General features: G+C 30.6%; 1 protein-coding gene across 49 annotated transcripts in view; it reads left to right on the top strand.

The window, feature by feature from the left end:
- The first annotated feature begins 232 nt into the window (after nucleotides 1-232).
- LOC132725103 (coiled-coil domain-containing protein 169-like) overlaps nucleotides 233-18102 on the top strand; it is a 29076-nt gene continuing 11206 nt past the window's right edge. For 7 of the 49 annotated variants that reach the window (XM_060710122.1, XM_060710147.1, XM_060710146.1 and 4 more), the window contains exons 1-8: nucleotides 233-377; nucleotides 3469-3551; nucleotides 4751-4771; nucleotides 9709-9822; nucleotides 12304-12342; nucleotides 13352-13369; nucleotides 14006-14113; nucleotides 17282-17328. In XM_060710122.1, coding sequence (XP_060566105.1) covers nucleotides 307-377; nucleotides 3469-3551; nucleotides 4751-4771; nucleotides 9709-9822; nucleotides 12304-12342; nucleotides 13352-13369; nucleotides 14006-14113; nucleotides 17282-17328 — 501 coding nt within the window. In that variant the 5' untranslated portion in view covers nucleotides 233-306. Of the gene's footprint in view, nucleotides 378-3468; nucleotides 3552-4750; nucleotides 4772-9708; nucleotides 9823-11963; nucleotides 12006-12303; nucleotides 12343-12849; nucleotides 12895-13351; nucleotides 13370-14005; nucleotides 14114-17281; nucleotides 17329-18102 lie in introns of all 49 variants that reach the window. The other 42 variants (XM_060710144.1, XM_060710132.1, XM_060710123.1 and 39 more) reach the window with 26 other exon arrangements.

Below are 18102 nucleotides of genomic sequence, written 5' to 3'. Positions count from 1 at the left end.
ATTTCATCTGGGATACGATACGTCATTTTATGTCCCAAATTTGATAAAGTATGTCCATAAAAACAAACGTGGACTTAAGCTATGATATCATAGTTCTTTTTTCGCAATTTTCTGACAAAATAGATATAGCCGTCGTTTTATAGTGTTTAAATCAGTTAATTATTGAGTATTTCAAGAAGGAATTTATTTAGTGGTATTAAACCTAAGCATGTAATTAAGTAGGCAAATTATGCAGTGTAAATATTGTGAACACCGCTTTGTTTACATTTTACGTCACGAATCCGTGGATACCTAAATTGTGTGAAAATGGCAGACGAGGTGGACGAATATGAACTGGAAAAATTACGAGCCGAGATTCAACAAGAAAGGCAGATGAAGTATGTTTTTTTTATGTAAAACCTATACAAAAACACGAATTTACAGCTACATGAAAGTTTAAGACATTTAACAATTAGGAGCGCACCTGTCACTGCGTGCAATCAACAAAACATGATCGATTCGCCCACACCAGTATTCGCCCCATTTAATCAGATAAGCCAAAATAATAAAAAAATGTATTGAGTGTGTTTCTAATTATTAATTTTGAAACATTCTCCATGTTGTGGATAATTGTACAATACATTTGTACTATATCTATTTTATTTGTTTGCAGTGTTGCATCTAGGCCGCGCGATTGCGCGATTTGCGCATATTTTATGCAGATCGCGCATTTTAATGAAGTCAACGCGCGCAAAGTCGCGCATCTGACAATTTTATCACTTTATTCAGTTTATCTTCATCGTGTCTTGAAAGCTTCAGCCATGTTTGTTTTCACTCGTGGTATTAAATGACTAACATACGTACTAAAAAGCGTGTAGCAGCCGACTTGGTCATCTCGCGTGTGTTTTGTAGTATTCCTCAATATTTTATTTTTCTACTTCCGTTTTTGAGCGGACGATAGCTGTCAAAAATGCCTGAGCGTAAAATAACTGAATTCTTTTGGATAAGTCATAGTGTTAGGTAAATGTATGTCCCCCACATTTTTTTCAAGTCCCCCACATTTTTCAGTTGAGTGGGGGACAATCCCCCATAATTATGAAATTCTAAATGCAACACTGTGTTTGTATTTTATAATATAGGAAAGTCAAAGTTCGGGCCCAGCTTTAGCTTTCCCTGTTATAGACTACACGTGTATACTTAAAAAGAAAATCAAATAAAAACAATTCAAAAAAATATAGACTTCTATACCTATCAATGAAATTTTCAGTGCCAGTTCTAGTTAGGCGCCGCCATTTACAATGTAACTCAATGATAAAAGGCAGTGTATTCCGATAACGGAACAAATATCAACTTTTCGGATTAATAATAATCGTTGATTGCTCCAAGTGAAAACAGAAACGGTGCATGAAATACTGAATGACAGCTTTAAAATGGAAAAATGAAAGGAATTTTTAAAGTTACATTTAATAAATTTCATAAAATCAGAAATTATAAGCGACATTTCATTAATAAATTTGGTTTCACATTGACTCCAGATCTTATTTTGGTGTCCAGACAACCAAAATGAGTTTTATAAGCATAAAATCTGCAACCTTATTGTGGCAAAATCGGAAAATCAATTTCTATTTGCATGGGAAACTCCACCTTCGGATCATCCATACATCAATATTAAATTAACAAACATGACTATAAGTAGCGGTCCTGATTTAACGGTATATTTCCGCATTGTAACGGATGTTTTCATACAAATTTAGTCTTTTTAATGAGATGATTACTTTTTTCTGAACCCCAGGCTTAGTACACAGTGAAGCTAAAACGGTTAAAGTGTGTTTGCACAAGAAAATCTCATTTTTGCTATGACCGTATAGCAACTTTAACTCTGTGACATAGCGCATACACGAGCTGATTATAGTTTTCATTTATATGGATGTTAAAATTTGTATACTAACATAAGTGTTACCATGGGGGTGTTGGTTAAAAATGTAATTTATGAACAATCTTTTTTTTTGCTGCGACCAAATTTAACAGAATTATGGCCCTTTGTTGATTTTTTCACTATATACTATGTAGAAATTTTGTGAACGCAACTCCTCTTAAACCGGATGGCAGATTTTGCTTAAACTTACAGGGATGAACAACCTTAAGGTGTAGATGGTAGTAAAGGAAGGAATTTTCGCTGCAACGAGATTTTACAGAATTATGGCCCTTTGTTGATTTTTTCACTATATACTATGTTGAAATTTTGTGAATGCAACTCCTCTTAAACCGGATGGCAGATTTTGCTTAAACTTCCAGGGATGAACAACCTTAATGTGTAGATGGAAGTAAAGGAAGGAATTTTTGCTGCAACCAAATTTAACAGAATTATGGCCCTTTGTTGATTTTTTCATTATATACTATGTAGAAATTTTGTGAACGCAACTCCTGTTAAACCGGATGGCAGATTTTGCTTAAACTTCCAGGGATGAACAACCTTAATGTGTAGATGGTAGGAAAGGAAGGAATTTTTGCTGCGACCAAATATAACAGAATTATGGCCCTTTGTTGATTTTTAGTTTTCAACTTGTGGCACATGTAGTCCAAAAAATATTTGACCTAGAGTCATAAGATTGACAGAACAGTGGCGTGTGGGGGCATCCGTGTCCTATGGACACATTTCTAGTTCTTTCATAGTTTCGGTCTTCCTTACTGAATCCAGTATTTAATTAGTCGAGCTTCGCTATCTCCTGTGACAGCTCTCGTTGTAAATACAATGTATCCAACCGTTTTCTTATTTTAACATTTAAAATTTCTTGAGACTTTCTGACATACACAGTTAGGATGATATGTAATTCCGGAATAGAGACCAATATGGGCACCTAACGATATATCACAAAACACTGTATTTCAACAAAATTTATAACTAATATTTTTTAGCAATGTATTACCTTCAATACCTAAAAAGTTACCTACAACTTGATGAAATAAAAGTTTTTCTTTAAACATTATATGTTGAAATATCAAATTAGATAAAATGATAAAGTAAAATGTTCAAATTTATTTGTATCATATAAAATGAAGAAAGATATGTGTTTTCAATTGTCTTTCACAAATTGTGTCAATATCGCTAAAACTTCACAATTTCAAGAAAATTAATGCTTTATAAATTGAAAAGCCCCTTCATCATTTAGGGATATATAGTCAGGTTCCGGCACAATTCAAATTCATTCGAGATTGAGGTTCCTTTACAAACATAGTTTAAGTGAAAAGATTTTCTTGAAAAAAATCAAGGCTTGGTGTTGCACTATTAAAAAAAAAACCCATCCGCGCAGTCAGATCAGGATCCATGCTGTTGGCTTTCAGTTTCACTACTAGTAATAGGGTTTGAAAGCGAACAGCATGGATCTTGACCAGACTGCGCGAATGCGCAAGCTGGTCTGAATACATCTGGTCGCAAACGCACACTATGTTGGTTTTGTCGTGATGCAGCTCAAATACTTATATTTATAGGGAGATGTTAGACCAGTCAGCAAGAGAACTACGCATTACTGTTGAAGAATTGGAGAAAAGATATGAAGCCATAGAAAGTGAAGGTATTTTCATTTTTTTTTCAAATATTTTTTTCTCTCTGTAAATTACAATAATATCATTTGTTTTATTAAGGTCATAATTATATTTGTATACATGTAAGTGCTTCATGATATGAAATTGATTAAAGTTATTTCTTTTTCCTTCATTGATGTAGTTTAATGATTAGGCTTTAGGATTAGTTTAGATAAATGTTCTTTTGAAAATTGAGATGAAGCTGAGTTGAGATAAGATGAAGTTTTTGATGAATGGTTACCAATTTTTAACCGCCTGGCACCTGGCATAGTGGTAGGAGTTGAGTTTTTTTCTGAAAATATGAATTGAAAAAAGGTTTTAACTTTTCCAAATTTTAGTCATTACAAATGTAGCTTTCCTTAGAACCTATGTTTTTATGTATTCATGTAGATATTTCTTGTGTGGCAATGTTTATATATGGTTTTAAATTTACAGGTATTTTTCCCTTTGTTTTTTACACAGAATGCCATCCACTTTTAAAACATACATTTTATGAAAAACCATTATTGTAATTAAAGTTTAGTTATTGTGCAATATATATATTGGATGGCATAAGTCTCCGTGTTAACTGAGATCTTCAATATTTGTCATATAAAAGGTTTTAAAAAAGCCAGTATTTTGTGATAAAAATTTAGGGAAAAATTGTGTTGTTTTTTCTCTATCTGTTGTTTGCTTTGTAGCATCCTTATTATATTTTCAGTGTGTTGAATTTGATGTGGTAGTATTTTTGATTGATATATACATGATTGATATATACATCAAACTAAACAAATTAATGCTTGCTTTTTCACATTTGATATTATTGCTGCTATATTTAGTTTTATGTTACTTAAAAAAGTATTTTTTAAGGTGATTTAAATTGCAAATTTTCCCTATTCTTTAATAATATAATATTATCTTGTGTAATTGTTTAATAGTACACAAGTGTTATGTTGGACTTGGAAAGCTTTTTTACCCCAGTATTTAGTTCAAATTCTTGAAAACTCCTTTATTGACCCCTGAGTTTGGTTTGCTTAAATTATTCCTGTTATCATACTTGAATTTCTAGAACCAAAAAGATTTCAATATGCCTATATGTGTATATAGATATTATAACTGTTTAAATTTACTAAGTTATGTTAATTTGTCACTTTCTTTGTAGTGATATTATTATGTTTTATATATTTATAAAATTTTGTTTACACCTTAGATCCAGATTTAACAGCAAGAGGTAGATTTATACACAAGCTGCACCGCTGTCCCTCTTCTTACTATTAACATGACAATTAAATTGTTGATTATGTCAATTAATGTCTCCAAAATATTTTCACTGTAACCTTTCTCTTCTTTTAATGTTGTTCAATGTTAAGAAACAATTTTGGTGGATGTTTAACTAACAGCACCTTTTTTGATATTAAATTTATATAGAGGGCCCTCCTCGGGTTTCAAGATTACTGGCCTCAAATCAATCGCCCATAATTGCTGTGGGTTCGAACCCCCTTACCCATACCAGGGACTTTGTACTCTAATTTGTGAGGAAGCTATCCTTAGCTAGCTTATAAATAAACAAAAGGTCAGTGGTTCTTCTAAGGTACCTGCATGTGTCTGAAGAAAAAAAACACTTGAGGTAATGTTCTTCCACTCATATTCCTCAAAAATGGTTTTGAGGTCATGTTCTTCCACTCATATTCCTCAAAAATGGTTTTGAGGTCATGTTCTCCCACTCATATTCCTCGAAAATTGTTTTGTGGTTATGTTCTTCCACTCATATTCCTAGAAAATGGTTTTGTGGTCATGTTCTTCCACTCATATATCTAGAAAATGGTTTTGAGGTCATGTTCTTCCACTCATATTCCTCGAAAATTGTTTTGTGGTTATGTTCTTCCACTCATATTCCTCGAAAATGGTTTTGTGGTTATGTTCTTCCACTCATATATCTAGAAAATGGTTTTGAGGTCATGTTCTTCCACTCATATTCCTCGAAAATGGTTTTGTGGTCATGTTCCTCCACTCATATATCTAGAAAATGGTTTTGAGGTCATGTTCTTCCACTCATATTCCTCGAAAATGGTTTTGAGGTTATGTTCTTCCACTCATATTCCTCGAAAATGGTTTTGAGGTCATGTTCTTCCACTCATATTCCTCAAAAATGGTTTTGAGGTCATGTTCTTCCACTCATATTCCTCGAAAATGGTTTTGTGGTTATGTTCTTCCACTCATATTCCTGGAAAATGGTTTTGAGGTCATGTTCTTCCACTAATATATCTAGAAAATGGCCATATGGCCTTTAAATTATTTAGATGACTAAACACCCAACCAATGAAACAATTCAAATTAGTATCATAAAATCAAGAAAAGGACATTTGCATTTCACCTTTCAATAAAATACTCTGTAAAATATTTCAATAAGTTTGAGATTTCATCTTCACTAGTTTTAATTCTTGAAATATTTGAACAGGTATTTCTTAACTTTGGCACTGTAACTTTTCTTTAGAAATTAACACATTCATCAGTACATTTGCATGAATTGCATGAGTAGTTAGTATGTTTTCATTTGATTTAACATATATTTTATAAGATTCTTTACCTATTCCTAAATGAAACCTAAATTGACTTTAAATTCAATCAATTTTAAAACAGAGTGATGCCCATGTTCAAAATTAACATGTATTCTGGTTTTGTGCATATGTAATAATGTACATTTTCAGTGAGAAAAATATTACATTTGTATATGATTAGAAAACCTAAAATGGTAGATTATAGTTTATCTAATATTATCTAATGTATGTTGTTATAGATATTGTAATGTACTATGTGCTTTCTGTGTTTTTCAGGTAGGCAATAACCTTTGACCCATAGAGTTGTTAGTTTCACCTTAACTAACCTACCTCACTCCTTGTTGACTCCTCATTACCTTCCATAAGCATTGCTATAATATCATTACAATGTATCATGCTATAACATAACCTTTAACTTAAGAACATGTCCAAGATATTCCTGGTTGCTGACTTGGAATAAAATTCCCCTCACTATTGATTGGACGTGACCTAAGGCAAAATGATAATATTTCTGTGACAGTGCTCTGAATAATATAATTGACAAATAGTGAAATGAATTGATGTTTGAATATTATTCATCAAATCAAGTTTTACAATGTATCATGATGTTGTCAATTCATTGGTACTTCTACATCATGATTCATGTTTCATGTTTTTAAATAGATGTGTTAAAGATGCATGATATAAAACAAACCCTTTGAAACTTGCACAGTGCATACTAAAATGCAGAAATGTTTAATGCAATTGCTTTACCTTTAAATAGCTACTAAAGCTGTAGGGAATATTAACCTGTTACGGTACAGTATATTTAATTATATTTCAGATTAAAAATCAGAGACATATATAAAATATGTATGCAATTCTACTGTTGTGAATACAACTACAAAAAAAGATATTGTCAAGGCTATTTTTTTTTTGCTTCAAATTTTAGACCCAGTAAGAATTGCCAAAATGAATGATGATATATTAAGAGAGAGTAAGTATATGTGATGAGTAGGAACACATAATCTGTAATAATATAATTCATTATCTTACATAAAAGGCTGCTCATTTTCATTTCTTACAAAAATCTCTTTCAAACATCAATGGTCCGTTTGAGTACAAAACTTTATAAATATCAAAGGCAGGGCTTACAAAATCTATTTTTTTTTAACTTTTTCATTTTTTACTGAAGAATTTCTTTCCATGTCTGTATGATATTTATACAGTATAATATGCTCATATAAGAAAAATTCACTAAAAGTGTCCGTTTAAGCTGTAATAGACTGCCTTGACAATGGGGACAATAGATTTTGCCACCGTGAAAGGAACTTCTATAGTTTGGATTTATAGAGAATTTGTATAGAAATTTGACAATATAACCTAAATTTGTGCAGAGGGGAGCAAAACAAACCTTGAAGGAAATTATTAAGCGTCATGTTATTGCAGTATTTCGCACTGGAATATGTTTTAAAGTTACCATTTGCTAAGATTTTTTCAAGGTTGAAAAGCAAAGCTTTTAAGGCCATTTTGAATACTTGATCCATTTGGGAATGAGCAGGTTTAAGTGTTTAATAGAGAATTGTAACAACAAATTAGTTTTGTAACTTACAGCATGAACACATCTAAAGCTTGTTTGATAAATAATAAAGATAGCTAAAAATTTAACACATAAAATTCACCTTAAAATAGTAAATATTTGTCACTTAGTATTTTATAGGAGCTTTTCTTATCCTCACAATATTCAGATTATCAATGACATTGTCATGATAAGCTACATAGACTTTCTTTAACATATTTTAGCATAACCCTGCTGAAACAAAAAGAGATTAGCCTTCAGTATACAGCTAGGCCAGCCTCCACTCCTGTGCATTTTGTTCCGGTTTTATTCATTCTGATGGCTAACTTAAATTCTAATTTTCATCATGATATCTCAAAAATCTCCAAGTACATATAGAAAATGGAAATTTCCAAAATATGAAACTGGAAAAATCTATTTAAGAAATTCAGCAGGTTAAACAGTAGACCATTTTTAATGTAGACTTTCTTAATCTACACACATTTGCTTTATCTATTTTGATTGAATAAGTTACAAGTGGACAGTACAGAACAGAACACAAATTTTATTTTTTAGACTTTAGCTTTTCATGATCACTTCTCATCTATAACATAATTATATACATTATTGTGCCAAAATGAAACAATAAAATAATATACATGTATACATATTAAAATAACTGTTGTGCATATGACAGAACTCAAAGCAGTACAAAAGAGTAAAAATAGAATTCCAAAGAATACCAAACAACAGCAAAATTGAAAATGATGCAGGCTCAGTGTTCATGAACAGTAGTGGTAATTGCAAGCTTCACACTCCCTGGCACCGGCTTTAGTGGAATTCAACATCTAAATTTCATTACACAGGTTGATAACAGATTTAGAATTTAAGTAATTAAAACTTTCCATTTAATTAAAGTATATAAAGTATATTATCAGAGTAAATTTCTATTAAATATCTTTTGTCATGAATTATGAAACCAAATTTTGTAGTGTGATCATATGTCCACAAAACATAATAGACTTATTGACATTAAAATACCATCTGGCTGAAATAAAAGAAAAATATGAAACATTATACCCTCTGATAACCTTTACCCTCTGATAACATTATAGAAATTTTAAAGTATTTTGACTTTGCTCTTATTAAGAATAACATAACATGTTGCAAAAAAAGTTTACGAAAATGTTAAACTGACACACTAATTAAGGATTATTGAATGGGTAATTAACAATTGATTAAGACATGGTTTGGTTGGTAATAGCATGATACATTGAATGTATTACAATGTTTATGGAATTGTGCCATTTATGCTTTTGTTGTCAGTCCTGTAATATTGTTTTGCTTTTTAACCCTTATCCTGTGCCTATTTAATACCTCTATACTTAGGTAGTTTTGTCAATTTATTTTTCAAAAGTTGCTTTAATTTTCTTTTATGTAGCTTTTTTCTTTTACTGTTCTATAGTTATTTTTTTTTTACTTTTCTTTGTTGAAATTTATTTACGTGTATATAATTTTTAAACTTCACATACATGGAAAAATGGTTTATAAGTACAATGTATGTAGCTTTATTGTCTGCTAATTTGATGATGATATTAAATAAGCTCTAAAAGTAAGGGCAGAAATTTATCAAGTAGGTATTAAGCCAATGTGCCCTTATGACAGTCCGACTATATACTTCACGTTCACTAACATTCAGTATTTTTGACATTAAATGCCACCTATTCACCTTCAAAGGAGGCCAAGCCCATTACAAGAAAAGCTTATTGTGAATCTTATTTTTACCTAATTTTAACAAGTAGTAATTTTTCTATGTGGCTTACATCGTTCAGTTATTAATAAGAGTTATAAAAGAAACATAAAGTAATTGAAAATCTAAAATTTTTGACAATACGGAAGTGGTTTTGATAAAAAAGAAAGCAAAAGTAAAGATCTGCAAAAATAAATTATTATAGACTAGTATAGACTCATACGGTCTATAAAGAAACACATTCCCTTATTCTATCATATACTATAGTTTGCCTGTGTAATAGATATATAAGATATAAGAGTAAGCATGTTTCGTACATGTAGGCAATGAGTGGAAGACAAGGTTTGAGACCCAGGAAGAGATGAATCAGCAGCTAGAGAGACAGATTATAATGCTGCAAGATAAAATAGAAGAAGCCAAACGTAACCTGAAAGATGGTAAGTATTTATATTATAATATTACTTTTTCCGTTTTCTGTAGTGCATTTTAACACATGAATATTTGGAAGACTCTTATTTTTTATATATAAAATACCGTTATCAATATACCTTAATTGTAAATTTTTAACCTTTATCTGAATAAGTGTTCACCCACATATATACGTGTGTATATAGCAATTTGTAAAGCTGCTTAATTATTACGATATTGCAGAAAGTGTTGATGCTTACCACCTATTATTTCACCATATAAAATTTTCTCTAGCTTCTCACGTTCACTTGTTTTTGAAATATAATTGATAACATAATTATTGAAAAGGGCCATAACAGTCCATATATTTTGAATTTGATCAGAGTCTGATGGTAACGTTTCATCCCTTCCAATATGTTATGACCTTAAATGAAATGGTAAAACTTGTATATTGTTCGACCGCTCTTTTGAACACTTCTTTCAAAGAAACGTAACTGACATTGCTCATAAGATTGTGTCAATATTTCTTTAAATTCTTGAATTGCTAAATTGTAATGCTGATTATTTGGAAGTGTAAGTATATCAGTTGCAAACATGCAAAAACTCAATATTATTAGAAGTACACCATGATGGTCAGTTTTGTCGTAGCATTTCTTATAAGCTATTTCAATTGCATTAATGATTGACCATTTACTGAAACCACAAATAGAGCCAAATATTATATGAGATATTTATATAATTTCTGGTACAGCCATCTTACGGGGGTTATTATGAAAAGAAAAGAAACCCCTTGCTACTGTCTCGCTTATTTTACTTTCTGTCGCATTGACTTTGATTTTTATTCATTTGTCATAGCCTTAACTCAGCAGGTGACACTTCTTGCCTGTTGTTTTCTTTATGTCATATATCTATATGACAGCGATTTTGACTCTAGTCCCGGCCCTTTGTGATTTGGATTGATATGGTAAAAATTATCATACTTGAGTTGTTCTCATTATTAGTCTTATCAAGGTCATGCCTGTGTTTTAGCTCTTATGAGCTGCTGAGTTTGGTCTGCTGTTGGTCTGAAATCATCCACAATTTGTTGTTGATGTCCAAGATGTCACATGATATTTGTTTTATTGATATGGTAGACTCCTTTATATTATGGACGGAAGAGTCCAGTTCATTACAAGCTAATGACAATTGTTTTTATTGAATCAAACTGAAACTTTCTAAACGTAATTTCTTACTAAAATTTGAATGTGTGTAAAATTGAATTAAGATTAATGTGTAATAACTAATAACGTTCCTAGGACAAGACAAAATATTGTTAAAGATTAGGTCACAAAATCTTGTTTATGCTCTAGAGGCCTAGTAGTATTTTAAGTAGAAGTAATATTCTACTTGTATGCCATTATAAATATATATGTATCTTGAATTAATAAACTATGTTACTCAAGACTTTGATAAAAGGAATTCTATACATGCCAGTCATCATGCCATGATTATGACTATAATTTGTTCAGTCATATATCGGCAGTAAATCCATCAAATCCGCTTTCATGGATAACCAACCTGCATTATTACTTTTTTCTCTGCAATTGAACAAGATTATGTCAACTTGTAATATGAGTAATGAGTAATGAAAGGAAAGGGCCACATTGACTATTTGTTACAGTTTTACTTCATATTCCCGTGTTTTTAGCTTCTATTTAGCATTTGACGTTCGCAAGAAATACTTTGTGTCAGAGACCTTTTATTTATAGTTGATATTCCTATGTAATGATAAGACAATTTTCTCCTAAAATCACCATTCGTAATGCTATATCGTATGTAAAAAGCTATCCTGAGGCAGCTAATTGCATTGTTGCGGGTTTTAAAAGTCCTGATTATTATGCCCAGAATCAATTTAAATAGGTGCACAACCAGTTTAAATCTTGGAATTTTCTTTTTGTCCTTAATAATACAAAATTATTTGATCGAGCGCATTATGAATCATATAAAAAATATAAAATAGTTAATAAACCACAGAGTCGGAAGTTATGCTTTGTAAATATCACATTTTGCAATTAGAGTTTCACTTGTGATTAATTAGGTAAAACATTAATGCATATCTTCATGTGTATTTCGAATGAATAAAACCATGTCAAGTACGATTTGGTTAGTGAATTATCAAATGAATGTTTAGGTACCTACTACGCCGAGAATTTGAAGACAATGTTGTACTTGTGTAAGAAAGAGTGTGTAATTATGCATTTTTATAGTGTTTCCGTTGCGCAAATTGTTCGTAAATGTTCATGTCGAAAGTCGCTATTTTATTTTTTTAAACAGATTGTTTGACGTTACCCTACTAAATGATTGAAATTTGTGCATAACTATTGTTGCGTGGTTTTGATGAATATATTAATATATGATATCGCCCTTTAAAACATGTTATTATCCAAATTACATTCCGCAGTTTCTATGACATAACAAGTGTTTTATACTAGATTCCTGTTAGCCATATAAACATTGTTTTCGATTTTCAGCCGATTTGGTACAACTGTATCAGTCAAAGAAAATTGAAGGTTACTTTTTACTCTCTTTGCACGTGATTCTTGTCTGTTGTAACCATCATAATTCTTGTCTTTAACTGTTTATTATAAATTAATTTGTAATAAATCTTTATTATATCTCACTTCCTTTTAATTGTTGGAGATAGCTTAAACAGAAATGTTTCCTTTTTTGTTTGCAATCCATTCCCCAATTGGTAATATGATGTTATAATTGTCTGTGTGATGTATGATTTAACATCCCAACATGCGCTTCATTTCAGACAAAATTATAAATACTCTAATATGGTTAAATTGAAAACCACATAAGTACTATAAATGAAGTACTCAAATAGCATAATTATGTAATTACATTGTTATTCCAACAATAAGGAAATTTCGTTTTCTATATTGTTCAATGTAAATTTTTAGCTTTCTTTATTCTTTGCATGTAAAAATTTTCTTCATTTTTTATTAACAATGCTTTAAAATTGAAATAAATAAATAAATAAGCAACATTAACAAATCTCCTGATAACCGCAGAAATAGATCGTAAACGAGATAAACGGATTGCTGCCCGGAAAAAGGGTAACAGATTGTTCAGATGATTACCCCATTATAAACAGAGTTTGTCTACTCACAGACAACATAATTCCTATGTGCTTGCCATTTTGTTAAACCATCTTGTTTTGTTGCTTTCTTTATTACCTGTTGCATGAAGAACTAAATATTACCATTGCAATATGTATTACCAAGCAAACCCCAAAACAACCTTGATAAGATCATATAGCATAGCACATCGCAACACTGTCTCAACTTGTCTTTTATGCTTTACAATAGTTGACTTAAAGCAGTGTTGAGATGACTGAATATGTTTTCGTTAACTTTTTTGCATGCCATCCTTTGTACCCTGAATGTCATGTGGCTTATTATAATGCCATCCTCGAACAGCTTATTATGTGTTATCATCACATGGTGGCTTCTTTTCCGGGAGCAGGTTACATTTATTGTTTTAATGCTTATCATTACAATACAATAATTTCAGTTAGTATAGAAGAAAAAGGTATAAAGTCTTTATGTTAACCCTTTGAGTTATTTTCACTGCCCCTGGATTTATAACTTGTCATATCTTTATTTTACATTCATCACTGATTTTGCAATTCATATGTTCACAGCTATGTATAATTTGTAGAAGATACTTAAACGTCAACCAGAACTCGGAACTTTCGTTCTGTAATTATGTTTTAAAGTTTTTATGTGATGATCTTAATTGAAAAACTTTACACACATCTCGAACTTAATATAACATTTTGCAATCAACATTATTTTGCCCCTTATTACTTTTAAACTGAAAATATAAATCTACTAAGCTTACAACATGTACGGGATTAACAAGAAAAGATAATTAATACTACAAAGAATAAAATGGAAAGAACACAATTACAGTAATTAAGTCACCTTATCTGACGGTATTCAAAATTCTGTATTGTTAATGTGTTTTTATTGTCCATGTATATTAATATTATTATCTTGCAGCTGAAATGTTTATAGCTATGCGGGAGGCTGTTTTATCAGTTATCTTACCTTTCATGCTGATAAAAGTACAGTTGCTAATGAAATTTTTTTTTTATTTCCCATTATGCCCATTTGTTTTTTACCCCACATATCTTATATATAATTGCTTAACTCTGGTTTGCAGCAAAGAACTATGTAGCAGGTAGGGCAAATAGTCCCCCAGACACACGGACGGGTACTCCAAAATCTAAGTCTACTGGAATTACTATAAATATATCAGTTTCCCCGCAAGGTAGGCTGAGATTCACTTAATGCTACGTCAGGGCATAGGAACATTACTTAGAACTACTCAAAATTGTGACTCTTTTTGTGTTTACTTCTTTTTACATGTATCACAGTCAAATGTTTAATAAAAGTAATACAATGTACATGAAAGTATCAAGTTTGATGATGAGCAATAATCAATGGCTCTACGTCTTTAAAGTCAATCACTTCCAGATGTTAAATTTATTTATCATCTAATATAGTTTGTTTTTATTTTTCAAAAAGTACGTAACAAACAGTTTAATTGATTATTAGGTTAGGTTATTTTATGCCTGCACTCTGACGTAACTGGTGCTTCTTGGGGACCTGGGCTGGTCACTTCCCTATAGCAACACGTCCAGCCTACCTTAGCACTGTGACAAAGTGTAGAGTCTTATTTCTGTGACATGTATGTAAATGAGCTTCACTATGACAAGACAATATAGTGCGTTTGCGACAAGCATGGATTCAGACTATCCTGCGCATCCGCGCAGTCTGATCAGGATCCATGCTGTTCGTGTTCGCCTAAAACCCTATTACAGGAAGAGAAACTGATAGCGAACAGCATGGATCCTGATCAGACTATGGCGATGCGCAGGCTGGTCCGGATCCATGCTGGTCGCAAACCCACTATGTTGGTTTTGTCATGGCGCGAATCATATCATTTTTTATTAATATTTGAATATTCAGTTAAACGATTATAAAAAGAACTTTTCTCTCTAAAGAATTATCATTTTCTTAGCTTATGAGGCAATCTATATTTATAAATTAAATAACATATAAGAGTTTTTATCGTCCATAAAGTATTCATTCTAAAAAAGCAATTTAACAGATATGTGTTAACATTTCTTTTTTAAAATACTTCTTAATAACTGTAAACAAGTAATTATAGGTCTGACTGCATCTAAGCATTTATAAAAGAAGCCTATTATCATCAAAATGTTTTCTCTCTTTTTATTTTGCACTATTACATGTTTTTATCTTCAGTGGTAGGTTACTCGAGGATATTATTTCAATTATTTTTTCCAATTCTTATCACATATATTTTTCTGTTTGTGTCTACACTTTGTCATTTTGTTTTGCCTGCATAGCTAGTAACGCGTTTTATTTAATATTTCTTGCGTATCAGTAGATAAATTCAAATAACTTTACGTAATTGTAATTAGTTACCAGACTGTCCTATGAATTATATGCGAAATAGAATATAAGTTGCATGTACATGTATATGGCCATTTGTTTTTATTTAATTTGGATTATGTAAAGAAATGTAAAAAAAAGTTAAATTCAGACTATGGCGATGCGCAGGCTGGTCCGGATCCATGCTGGTCGCAAACCCACTATGTTGGTTTTGTCATGGCGCGAATCATATCATTTTTTATTAATATTTGAATATTCAGTTAAACGATTATAAAAAGAACTTTTCCCTCTAAAGAATTATCATTTTCTTAGCTTATGAGGCAATCTATATTTATAAATTAAATAACATATAAGAGTTTTTATCGTCCATAAAGTATTCATTCTAAAAAAGCAATTTAACAGATATGTGTTAACATTTCTTTTTTAAAATACTTCTTAATAACTGTAAACAAGTAATTATAGGTCTGACTGCATCTAAGCATTTATAAAAGAAGCCTATTATCATCAAAATGTTTTCTCTCTTTTTATTTTGCACTATTACATGTTTTTATCTTCAGTGGTAGGTTACTGGAGGATATTATTTCAATTATTTTTTTCAATTCTTATCACATATATTTTTCTGTTTGTGTCTACACTTTGTCATTTTGTTTTGCCTGCATAGCTAGTAACGCGTTTTATTTAATATTTCTTGCGTATCAGTAGATAAATTCAAATAACTTTACGTAATTGTAATAAGTTACCAGACTGTCCTACCTATGAATTATATGCGAAATAGAATATAAGTTGCATGAACATGTATATGGCCATTTGTTTTTATTTAATTTGGATTATGTAAAGAAATTTAAAAAAGTTATATTCAAAGATCAGAGTTATCAGTAAAGCATTTTTTAAGTATTATAATCAATTAAATCAGAATGATTCAGTTTTAATAAACTGTTATAGTTGGCAATCTTTTATATTCGTTTCTAATTTCTTTAAAAACTATGTGAATTTATGAGCTAGCGTAGTATAATTTCTATTTGGCTAAATAATACTTGAAAATATTTGTTGTACAGATAATGAATTTGCTTAAATATTATTTAAACTGTATTTAGAAATACACAACTGTATATGATATAAAAACATGTTTGAATTATTGGCCGGCAGATAGATATTATGTCATTTCAAGAGCTAGAATCATAATTTTCTATTTATATTATTTATGAAATTACAAATTCAACGGTTTTTCTATAATCAGTACCTCTTTGTATAAAAAGGTTTAACAATACTGCGTACATATGTGTAGGAGAAATGATAAACCATCCCTGAAACTAACGTTTTGATCGGAGGCTACTGTTTTCCAATTGCAGATACTGATTAAAGTGGACAATTTCAATGCTTTTGTGCGGAAATTAATATAAACATATTTTTAAACAACAAATTCGACAAATGGCCATATATTATTATAGTTATGATGCTGTTTGCTTAAGATTATAGCTATGCAGTCAGAACAGCCAGTGTGAAATTATATGTATATTATTCTAATTTAAAGCTTGTTATTTCAGTTCAACATCCAGATAAATTAGTTTTTCAGTTCGCTAATTGTCTAGCATTATGTTTCTTACTTAATCAAGGCTTTTAGATAGTTTTTCCTTCAGTTCTTTTAATTCTAATTGTATTTATATGAACTCAATAATAATTAAAATGTTAATATATCAATAAAACCGGTGATGGCAATATAACATGTATGTATCTTCAGTACCCTGTTAAACCAATAACCTATATAAAAATATACAATATTGCTTTATTATAACTTAGTAGGATTTTGTTTAATCAAATACCAGATTATTGGTCAAAATTTTCTTTAAAGTGATCTACTTACATTGAGATTATTTCAGTTTTAAAACAAAGATTTAACTACAAAAATGACAGAAATTCTTATTACTTATTTGTAAATTCAGTAAGAAAAAAAAGTGAATAGGTAATACTGAACTAGTTAATACTGTGTTCATACTGATATAGTTCTGGCAATGTTTTACAGCAGGGAAGACTCCAAGAGACATGAAATCATTTGATGACCTTTCAGATGTAAGTATTATAACAATTTCTTACTATACGATATTAGATGATGCGCATGTATATATAATTGAATTCTATTATAGCTGTCACTCAAAACTAGCCTAATTAAGCAGAACTTAGTGCAGCTGAGTAACCATGTGCTGGTAGTTGTAAAACAGAGCTATTGTAAAGTCTTCATTTCATGTCTATTACATGTATTATATGACTTACATTTTTCTTTGCTGCGATTTGTATAGACGTCATGTGACATTTCGTAGAACTGACCTATTTTCTAGATGATATTCATTAAGGCTTTATGGGATTTATCGTACTAACCAACCAATCAAAAAGAACGTAATAGACAATTAATAATGAATTCCAACAATTCTACAATCATGAAGAGGCGTTTTGCTACGCATTTTCTGAACATTTATATGCTTTAAAATGGAACACAAAACACCAAGAATCTGTCTGCGTTATCATGCATTTTTCTAGTCATATAATAAAATAGTTACTGTATGAAGATTTAGAAGAATATCTTTAGACTAATGTCCCTGACTTATGTGATATAAACATGGACCTTTGGTTTCATTGAATATCTCAATAGCAATGGTTCATATGCATATTCACCTCGCATCAAACAATTAAATTATAATAAATTTAAACTATTGCCTTGGAAAAAAAATGAAGCCTTTGCGTTGATTTGATTTTTTGTAGGTATTTTATCATGTATTTTATATGGTTGTTATAAGTTTGGTACCGGTTTTATGTAATGTTATGATTGTCTTTAGTCTTTTTAATTCA

Source organism: Ruditapes philippinarum, unplaced genomic scaffold, assembly GCF_026571515.1.
Source record: "Ruditapes philippinarum isolate M1 unplaced genomic scaffold, ASM2657151v2 ctg705_1_1_1_1, whole genome shotgun sequence".
NCBI lineage: Eukaryota > Metazoa > Mollusca > Bivalvia > Venerida > Veneridae > Ruditapes > Ruditapes philippinarum.
The sequence above is the reverse complement of the archived record's forward strand: the minus strand, read 5'-3'. Positions and strand labels throughout refer to the sequence as shown.